The following is a 10,613-nucleotide window of genomic DNA, read 5'->3' as shown; positions in this document are numbered from 1 at the left end:
TTTATTTATTTATTTATTTAGTTTCACACGTGGTACAGCAGTAAAGAGAAATAAGAGAAAGAGTAGTAAAAAGCATATCAGGGTGTCAAACTCCAGTCCTCGAGTGCCAGCGTCCTGAAACCTTTCCATCCGTCCCTGCTGCAACACACCTGAATAAAATTAGTAGGTCATCAGGAAGACTATAGAACTTGACTGCATGTTGAGGTGGCATGCACTCCCTAATCCTACTCAACTAAATTTACATAAATGTAAGTGTTTGGAACAATGTACTTACAAAGTACTTTTATTACTCCATGTTCATTCACTGATGAGCTGCTGTAACATGAATCAAATGGCTGAATTGTCACCTCAGCATGCAGTCAAGTTCAAAAGTCTTGCTAATGATCTACTAAATTTATTCAGGTGTGTTGCAGCAGGAACACATGTAAAGGTTTCAGGACACCGGCGGCATAGATCTACAGGGAACCAAGTGAAGGATGCCATTGTTAGGGGTAGAACAAAATATTCTTATGGCTGTTAGAGCCACCTCTGTTGGGATAAAACATGTGCACAGGTAATGGTAAATGTTTAAAAACGGTAGAATAATGCTAAATATTTAAGAAATGCTGCGTGAATTTGTGGAGCTGCTTAGCCAACGCGTGGCTGCCATCTAGTGGTAAGGCTCCTATTATGAAGGTGAGAGCTGTTCGGAAGCCACGGTCTCATTGTGAACGCGGCCAACAGCTTCAAACGGATCCATCATGGCGGAGAGAAAGAGTGAAATTTTCCGCAGTTTTCCCCAGACTCTGAACAAGTGGAATCAGCCAGTTCTGGAGAGACTGCAGCAGGGTCTCGGCAGAGGACGGCCAGGTCCCAGGCGACCGAGCAGAAGACAGACCGGCGGCCGCAGGTGGCCGAGTTCAGAGTCCCCAAACCAGAGGCAGTGTGGCGGGAACGAGCCCCGGTAATTAACCCCCCTCCCGTTAAGTTATTATTGAATTAAAATTTTGACTAAAAATGATTGATTATTTTTTTCCTCGTCATTTTTAAGTAGATGTCCAGAAGCATCGACAGACAACAAAAAAGCAGAATTTCCCAAAGTGAACTTGGTGGAAAGGTAAGCTAACCAGTGTTGGGCAAGTTATTTTGAAAAAGTAGTTATATTTACTTCTTTCATTTCACCTTTAGAAACTATCTATCTTATCTTGTCTTGTTTGGTATCATTCTTTTCAGGACAAACACACATATCTGAATTTACAGTTAGTTTTTCATTTTGACATACTGTATTAACACAATTGATATAAAGTCAGACTGACACACAATCAGAATAGAAAAAAAATATTTTTACTGTAACAACCACAAACATGTTTTAAGAGTCATTTTCATAACATGAAATGCAAATATAAATTGCAAATTTTAAAAACTTATACAATCAGGCGTTCTGCATCAATAAGATGCCACAGAAATTATTTATATTTCACTCCAAAAAATAATTTCTGTCCACTATAAGACAGAGGAGCACTTGACAGCAGGTGGTGTATCATTTGTACTGTTTCCCACCTTGAGCCAGCGTTTACACCAGGGGTGGGCGATAAACAAAGAAGAGAGACGGGACTTGCGTCAGAAAAGCCGATCAGCTGATCATTGATCAGTTTCATGATTGAAGTAGAAACAGGAGAGGGAGGGGAAGAGAATGAGAGAAGAAGCAGCATAAAGACACAGAATAACTCCAGCTTTGTCGATGGGCGCCTCGGGTCTCTGCTCCTCCTGCCTTCCCCTTCCCTCATCCACCTGCCTCTGTGGAAGCTCTGCCATAGCCACCACCAAACAACTGAGTTATTCTTACACATCGACCAGCATCTGGCCAATCCACCACCTCTCATTGTTTATACTGTTACAAAAAAAAAAAAAGTCATCGGCCCATTAAAAACGAAAAATCACCATCGGCCTTTCGGGCAAATGCCCGGTATGCCTAATGGCCAGTCCAGCTATGGTCGTGTCATCAGTTAACCCTTCGCATGCCAGCTGTGGCACGCGTGCCTAGGGTTGCCGACCCCTGGTTTACACTGTAATCTGTCTTGGTGGCTTTTTGGTAGCAACAGTGACATTCAACAGTCGCCTCATTGTTCTGACACACAAAACAAAATTTTCGTCTTCACAACCCACTAACTACACTCCAAAGATGCTAAGTGTCACAAATCTCTCACATCAGCATCTTGTTGCTATGTCATCTTAAACTGGTCATGTGATTGGTTTCCCATGACTACTTTATTCTTCCTCAGCCAATCAGCAGCACTTGTGTGCTGCCAGGAAGCTGTCTTCAGCTCCTAGTTAGCTGAAGACAGCTTCAATAGTCTGTGTGTTGACAATTAGTAATGCGTCTGCATCACATTTTCTTGTTAGTAGCAGTAACTTCATTATAACAATAGAAATAGTAATTAGTTAAATTACTAGTTTCTGAAAAAAGTAACGCTGTTAGTAACGCCGCTACTTTTAATGCCGCTATTCCTATCACTGAAGTTAACATTGACTCTAATGGCAATAATGGAATCAATACTGTAGATATTTGGATCAATCTGCCCACTCCCAGGCTGCACAAAGCCCCAGGATAACATAACTGAGGATATTTGGACTGTGAATTATGCAAAATCATGCACAGTAGGGCTCCTTTAAAAGGTACAGGTAAATTTTTGCGACCGGCACAAAAATCGTAGATTTCTGAGGCCTCACTGTGTTTTCTGCTCATCTTTTCTCCAGGTTGCCGTCTGAGATTCTGTGCAAGATTCTGTCGTACCTGGACGTGTCCTCGCTGTTCTGCATCAGCCACGTCAGCAAGCTCTTCTACCAGCTCACCAATGACGAGTAAGACGAAGCACACCTGCACAGCCTTGCATCGGATGGGTTCAGCAGTATATCCTGAATTTTACACGCCCAGATTTCCAGCAGTGCCTGCATCTCAGTTTAGTTTTCATTAAATGTGGACTGTGTTAAATATGCAGGGCTCTATGAAGCAGCTGAAAGTGTTTAATACTTTTAAAAAATGTTCAGATAGTCACTAAATGAAACAAACAGATCTCTGTGATTGTTTTCGGTCCTAAAAAAATTGGGAGGACATTTTAAATTCACAACATCAAAACCTGCCGAGCTGCAACATGAACACAGCCTAGAAACACTTGGAGTAATACACCCTTGCAGCCAGCAGGTGGAAGGATTCATCTACCCACCAGGTGGTGAGATTAGAAGCTCCTGCACAAACAGCAGAAACATGCAAAAGAAACATTTTTCTCTCCAGCGTTTTGTGGTACAGGATCTACATGTCAGAGTTTGGGTGGAAGCCAAAAGCGGCGGGAAACGTGGCGGTGAAGATGGAGCCAGCGGAGGATCGATCCACGAGCTGCTGGAAGTGGATGTACTTCAGGACGATAACTGGGCGAGAGATGAACAAGTGGAGAGGAGAGCTGAGAGACATTGGCCCATTCACCGGCCTGCCCCAGCAGACTGAGTGGGTGCTCAGGTACAAGCCGCTGCCTCTTCAGGTTATTCCAAAAGTGTTTCTGTTTCTTTATTTCAGGCTCGATTAGTCGGTTTCATGAGTTTGTGACCCATAACTGGATAAATGGTTGTTTAAGTCACTAAAATGGTTTCTGGTTGAACTCCGGGGCGGCCCGTGTTTCCTGCCTGTGTAATAAAGATTTATTCACTGGATTTTTGCAGGAACCTGAATGTGAGCTGGGAGCTGATGCTGCACACTCACGGGGGTCAAGTGGTCGTGCTGGAGCAGAGCCGAGGGCACTACTTCGAGTCCTCCATGATTGTTCACTGGAGCGGAGGCCGCCTTCCACCCTACCAACACATCAACAGCATCCAGCTCTACGGAGTCAGGAAGGGGAAGTAAGACAGCCACAGAGCTGTATCTCTGTGTTATTCTCTATATTTAAGAATAATAATTAGACAAAACTGGAACCCAGGGCCGCTTTATACAAAAAGTCAAAGGTGTCAGTGAGCAGGCAGCATTCAAGAGCACTAAAGGCTGTCTCTGAAAGACTGCAGTCTGAGGGTTGGATAGTAAGTTTTTATCTGTGGAAGGTAGAATCTGAGATGGGATGTAAGAGAAGATCAGATAAATCCTGGGAGGCAAGAGCATGGAGGGATTTATAGGTGAGGAGAAGGATTTTAAAGGAAATTTGGGAGTTTACTGACAGTAGGGCTGCCACAAACGATTATTGTGATAGTCGACTAATCAGATCATGCATCCATTGGACTTAAAACGTACAGCTCATTGCACCAGCATGCATCTGCTGTTATAACTATCATTAGCTTACAGCTTTAGGTGTTTAAGGTATGTGCTAACTTAAAAAAAAAAGACAATATGATAGTTTATTAAACTTTTAATGAATTTTGCAGATTGTCTCAGAGTTTAAAGTCAGCCGTCTGCTTCTTGCCCCCTCAAATATAACAGGACACCAGAGTAAATTCTCTACCATCTCACACTTCTGTTTAATCAGTGTTCTGTTTGATTCAGATATGTGAAAACTCGAACTTTATTCTCACCAGACCAATTTACTCAGAAACAAATAAAACACTAAATACAATAACATTTTTAATTTTTCTAAGTGACTTGTATATCATGTTTAACCTGAGTAGTGAAAGACCGCGAGGGGTTTGAAAACGATGTGCCGGGAGTCCGCTGTTCTCGCTTTAGTGAGCCTTGAGTCCCCGGCTAGCTATCGAGCTGGTGGGTAACAGACATCTCCGAAAACGTTGGGACGCTTTTTGCAAATATTTGATGTCTTAATAAATCGAGCAGATATTTGAAGTTTACACAGCTACATTCTTGCCTGAAAATATCTTAAGTTTATTTTGTAACCCAGAAAGAGTAATAAGAGTAATATTAAAACTAAGTAGCAGCTGCCATTGTTGGAAACTAGAATTGGCTGGGCCGCGCTTTAAATTCTGGGATAGGTTGGGCCACGAAGGACACACCTGTTAAATCTGGGGAAAATTTGTCGGCCGCATTTATCGGAGTCCTCAGATTTGGACAGCCTTCATTGCGTCGCAGTAACGTAATCTGCCTACAAATGGGGCCTCCGAAGGCTGCGGCTCCTGAATTTGGACACAGCTACGATACCGGACGCTGCTGCTTCTTCGGCGTTTAATGGCAGCAATGCATCTACAAGGATGCATTGCTGCCATCTTTTATTACACTCTTAAATCCTACTACTTATTCCTGCATCTTTCAGGATCTTACAAACAACACCTCAAACAATGTGTCAACATAATTGTGGCAGCTCTAACTGACCGTCAGCAAAGGCATGTAAGACCTCCAAGCTAGGTCCTGAGCTAAGTGCAGCATGTGGAGGGCTTTGATAGGCAGAGCACTCCAGGCTGGAGGTGATGAAGGTGTGATTGAGGGTTTCGTGCCTGAGAGGATGAGCCGAGTCTGGAGATGTTCTGTAGTTGCTAGCAGGAAGTTCTAGACATGGATTTAATGAGGTTAGATGGAGTATCCACCCATATTAAGGAGCAGATCGACCATGTTCCAGAGTAACGACGGACCATCATTGACCTCTAAACTGCAACAGTGAGCTGACGTCGTCAACTGATCACAAAAAGTGAAAACTGATACTCAACACCTTCATGGAAACAATGCTCTGTTAATGTTAAATGTTTTTACTTTTATTTAACTAAAAGTAAAAACATTTCATTTTATTAGTTTTGTTTTTTTAATCACAGTGTGTGTGTGTGTGTGTGTGTGTGTATCTGGTAGTATGAAGCCCTCACTCTGGGCCTGTAATACTTTTATGTCATTTATTGTAGACTAATTTCCCTTGTGGGATAAAATCAAATTCATTCATCCTTTTGAATTCTGTCAGTGATTAAATTTGATGCTCAGGTCAGGTGTGCTCTCCTCGTCCAGGCTGGCCTGGCGCTCTCTGATTTTAAACCTGGATATGAGGACCCATCCATATGAGCTCATCGGCAAAGACGGAGAGATCAGGCTTGCGTGTCTGTCGCCGGGAGTCGTCATCGGCTTCTGGAGGGTAAATATTTACAAAACTCTTTAAAGGAACAAAAACGTTTCTGTGGCTCAGGAGTTGTAAGTTTAGACGCACATTTCATAATCTGTTTAACATCTCATGTTTATCTGCTTATTATTAAATTAGTTTTAAATCAAGGTGGGAATTTAAGGTGTTAATTGCAATTAATTTGAAGAAAGGCGTTTTCCAGTTAGGTCCTTTCGAGACGTCAGTCTTTATTCAGTGGCTGATGAACTGCAACACATCTCAGCTGCGGCTTATGAGGCAGACCTGAAACACAGGAGAAAAAGCTCTCACATGGGGAGAGCCTCTAGAGGTCAGCGACCCTAACAGTCACATAGTAACAAAAAGGAGAACTGCTCTGAGAATGTGAACAGGCTAGTTTGTCTAAGTTGACAGTAATTGGCTGAAAGAGAAGGACAGTAAATGAGAATGGAGGTATTGTGAGTCCAATGGGGTTTTGTTTGTTTGTTTTTTTGTTTTTTTTCCACTGAAATGGTCGATGATCACACAGTTTTAACCTAATGTACAAAATAAAGTTGGCTAAGGTTACTCGGAGTTCAAAGGTGAAGCTGGTCAAATACCCTTTTGTTTCTGCGTTTTTTTTATTAAGAAGAAAAACTGCACTTTATGTTGAAATTATTATTTAAAGACAATACCATTTTGAAAATGTACTTAAAGTATTTAAAATAAGTCTGCTTAATTTTGGCTAGGGATGTTTGTGATTTAAGTCAGGGCTCTAGAGTGCGACCAATTTGGTCGCAAGTGCGACCAAATTTTTCAGTGGTGCGACTAAAAAAATATATTTGGTTGCACCTGTGCGACCAACTGTTCAGGTAGCAAAAAAAAAAAAAAAAAAATCTGCAACCTTCCCTGTGGTCAACAACAGACACACATTATGCCCCTATCATGGACTAAACCAATCAGAGATAGTCAGGGGCAGGATCTCTCTGATTGGCTGTGGTGTAGGTGGAAGTGGGAGGTGAGTAGCTTGAATAAAGCGATATCAATTCATTAAATCCTGAATCGACTTTTAAATATAACTGTGTTTTGCCAGAAACGCCAGATTCTCAGATTAAAGCTCACAAAACAATTTCAACAACAACCAAACAGCAAATGAGAGCAGGTACACTGATTCCACACAAAGATGTAAACACAGAACGGACCCGACGCTTCAGAATCAACTTTGTCTTTCTCGGCTTTCTCACCCGACGGCCCATACACGGACACGCTGTCAGAGCTTAGTGATTCTGATGCGTCCGGTCCGTGCTGTGATTACGTCTTTTTGCGCTGATTCTGAGCTGCAGGTTTTGTCTCTCTCCAACCAAAATTCGCAGAGCCAGCAGCAAAAGAAGCAGCAAACTGCGCTTCACATTTGATCGAAGTCGTCATGAATTTTGCTGTTTTGCTTCCACGACTATTAAAATCACACTTCATGCACAGCTAGCTCTCTCTCTGTACTTCAAGAACAGTTTCCCTTCTCCAATCTCTGTTTTCTGTATTATTCATTTGCTTATTACCCACCAGTCTACTGTTGTTTACAGCGCTGTCGGCTGCTGTCTTTTTCTTTTCTTTTTTTCACTTAAATGACCTCGGACAAGAAAGCCTATTTTTTTTTTTTTTTTTTTTTTTTTTTTTTTTTTCTGTTGTTCAATACTGAAGAAATTTAAACTTTATATGCAGAACATTGTAGAATATTTTTAAGGTTATCTGCTATAAAAAGCAAGACCAGGAAAATCTCCTTCATGTGGCTTCTGCTGTGATGTTCACAATTCTGATGAACTCAGTACTGATAAATGATCAGAATTATAATATTTCTGACTGTTTGAGGCTAAGTTGAATCGAATCGGGACTTTGAAAACCAGAATCGAATGGATTATAGAAATCAGTGATGATACCCAGCCCTAGTGAGCAGCCTAGGCACGACAGAAGTGGATGTAGCTGTAATAGGAAAAGAACTATTGCTAACGTTTCTGTTAAGTTAAGGCCTGATCCTTCTGAAATTCATAGCCAGTGCTCTGACACGGTGTCATCAATCTTTGAATGCTGAAAAAGCACAGTGTATCCAGAAAAACACATTATATTATATAAATTATTATAAAATTTGTGTACACCTAACTTTTGTGCCGGTACGCCTAACTTTTTAAAGTTAGGCGTACCGGTACGCCCATGGCAAAAAGTTAGTCTAGAGCCCTGCTTTAAGTAGTTCTTCTGCAGTGAAGCCTCTAATTCTGTAACGTTAACTTGTATGTTTTTATTAGAATAAAATGAATTATAAAAGTAAAAGAAGATTCTGTGTGTAGAGTCGGGGCAACATAGCCTTCATCATGATCAACCTGCACTTCCACAAGCTGGTGGAGAAGATTCTGCTGGGATCTCCAGTCTGGTAAGTTTAAGGAAGTGGTCCTGCTTTAAAACAGAGGCCAGCATCAGTAGCCTGGCTTTCTTGTGATGCCAAATAATATTAACAATAAATGGGCCTGATTTGTATGTCTGTTATGAGTTTAAGAGAAACTTTGTTTAATATTCAGTTTTGTGTTAATGCTCATTTGTCCCTTCCTGCAGCCCATATTCCGAACCTTTGGACCCGCCCCCCGTGGACGACTCTGACCCTAAATTTGGTCTCCACGGCTACACTCTGCACTTCGTCCTGCACAATACCAGGACCCAGATCATGTCGGGATACTTTTGCCGGCTCTCCTGCAGCACAAGTAATCACGGAGTAATGAGATTACATTCCCTGTTAAGCAGGGAGTCTTTCCCAAAAGAGCAGATGTAACTTTTTGTTTGTTTGTTTTTTAATTCAAACGAGCCAAGAAACTGCACTTTAGACTCGGATCTTAGGATTTACACTCATTTCTGTTTCCTTACATTTGTGCTGCGTTGAGTTATACATTGACTTGTTCTTATAATGTCAGGTAAAGACTAGGGATGGGCGCCATGTTGTCTGTCGAAGTTTTTTGTTTTGTTTTGTTTTTGTTAAACAGCTGTTTTCCCACTGTGTGTAACGACATCGGTAACTTCCATCCTGTCACATGGAGTGCAGATGGTCACACTTGGTGGATTCACATTATGGAAACTCTAAAATCAACAAACTTGAGGAGTAAGTGAAAAATCTTAAATCACCAACACTCTGGCCTGTGGTCAGTTCAACAGGGACTTGCTGAGATAAAGGTCATCAGCAGGACTAACGTGTCCCAGCACCGATCACTGTCTGGAAGCATCCATGTGCCCTGGAAGAGGGAGGAGCTGGAAGGCTCGGTAGAGGTACAGCTGTCTGACACACATGATTCAGAGATTTATAGTGCTGTGCAGAGGTCTCGAGCTACCTCTCAACAAGGTGACATAGGATTTTGAAATGCCAGTGTGTAAATTTTTTTTTTATTTTTTTTTTTTTAAGAGACTCACTGCAAATCATGCTGAAAGACATTTTTTTTTTTTTTTTTTTTTTCTAACAGCTCTCTGGGAATCACCTTGGTGATAAAATACAGTTTTATGTCAGTTTGTGTTATCTTTGGCTGAAATGGTTTCCTTGCTGAGTTGGATGTAGACACAATACAGCTTCATCCTGTGAGCTTGAATGATTCACAGGTCTGTGTGAATTGCCCTAACAATGGAAAAACCTTATAACGCCAAATTACAAAGAAATGAGGGTTGGCTCAAGACTTCTGCACAGTACAGACAAAGAAACCAAATGTGTGCAAATGTTTGAACTCGTGCAGACGTGTTTTACACATGTGATGTCTGAGTTTAAGCTGCAGTTAAAGTGTGATGTTGCGTGTGTTAACGTTGTTGTGTGATGTTGGTGTGAATAACTAGGCACGCCGTGACGTCTCGCTCTGACTCTGTCTTCAGAACTGCTGCGTCATGACGTTGACCCTGCTGGACGAGTTCCAGAAACCCTTCTGGTGCGTCAGCACCCCGGTTACCATCTCCATGGTGAAGAAGTCGCAGTCGTTGGGCTACAGCGGCACCGACTTCCTGATGGTGTACCGCAGCTCTGAGGGGCAGGTGAAGATGAAACTGGTCCGGCTGAAAGAGCAGCAGCAGTTCTTCCTCATCGGTCTCACACTCTACGTCTCCATCCTCAAAGTCAACGCTCACTTCAGCACCAAGTACAAAAGCTGAACTGGTCCAGTTTCACATGTTTGTCTGTTTTGAATTAAAAGAAAAGTTTTTTATTTTAATTTCAGAGAAGAGATTCTGGTGTTAATTCTATTCATAGAGACTGAGTGCTTTTGTTCTGTCCTATGGTTTGATGCACAGTCATGTGACAGGATCTCATGTGTAGAATAAACTGCACATTTATTTCAGTGGAGTTGGGTTTTTGTTTTTTGTTTTTTTTTGTTTTTTGAGAAGCACTTTGCAGATTAAATATAATTTACATTAAAACCTTCTGTTGTGTGTCCCTTTATTTTATCCTAAATGACTGAAACTGGGAATTTTGGATCCCAGTCAGTGGGAGAAAAGCATGGGTGGAAAACTGAAGGTCTGAGGACAGGTCGAGTTCAGCCAGATAATCCAGAGGTCATGTCTGAATCAGTCCAGCTCATCTTCCTTTTGCTTCAGACTTTTTAAGAGCAATAAACTCAAAGG

General features: G+C 41.7%; 1 protein-coding gene across 2 annotated transcripts; it reads left to right on the top strand.

Annotated features, from left to right (window-relative positions):
• Nucleotides 1-726: 726 nt before the first annotated feature.
• LOC102779965 (F-box only protein 15-like) lies at nt 727-10,373 on the top strand. Of its 2 annotated transcripts, none has more exons than XM_006780978.3 (10): nt 727-943; nt 1,034-1,096; nt 2,737-2,841; nt 3,272-3,493; nt 3,694-3,870; nt 5,897-6,020; nt 8,321-8,403; nt 8,583-8,728; nt 9,166-9,284; nt 9,873-10,373. In XM_006780978.3, exons 1-10 carry the CDS (start codon nt 741-743, stop codon nt 10,143-10,145), a joined length of 1,515 nt encoding a protein of 504 aa, XP_006781041.2. In that variant the 5' UTR covers nt 727-740; the 3' UTR covers nt 10,146-10,373. The 2 variants fall into 2 exon arrangements, with proteins under 2 accessions (XP_006781041.2, XP_006781040.2); XM_006780977.3 differs by having other exon boundaries at nt 1,031-1,096.
• The last annotated feature ends 240 nt before the right edge of the window (nt 10,374-10,613 follow it).

This window comes from Neolamprologus brichardi, chromosome 17 (assembly GCF_056152115.1).
Source record: "Neolamprologus brichardi isolate AB-2024 chromosome 17, ASM5615211v1, whole genome shotgun sequence".
NCBI lineage: Eukaryota > Metazoa > Chordata > Actinopteri > Cichliformes > Cichlidae > Neolamprologus > Neolamprologus brichardi.
Note: the sequence above shows the minus strand (reverse complement) of the source record. Positions and strands in the feature narration are given on the sequence as shown.

Coding starts and splice junctions, on each gene's coding strand:
- LOC102779965 (XM_006780977.3), top strand. CDS start 741: ATGGCGGAGAGAAAGAGTGAAATTTTCCGCAGTTTTCCCCAGACTCTG. Junction 3,871..5,896: donor TACGGAGTCAGGAAGGGGAA/GTAAGACAGCCA, acceptor CTCCTCGTCCAG/GCTGGCCTGGCGCTCTCTGA. Junction 8,729..9,165: donor CCGGCTCTCCTGCAGCACAA/GTAATCACGGAG, acceptor GCCTGTGGTCAG/TTCAACAGGGACTTGCTGAG.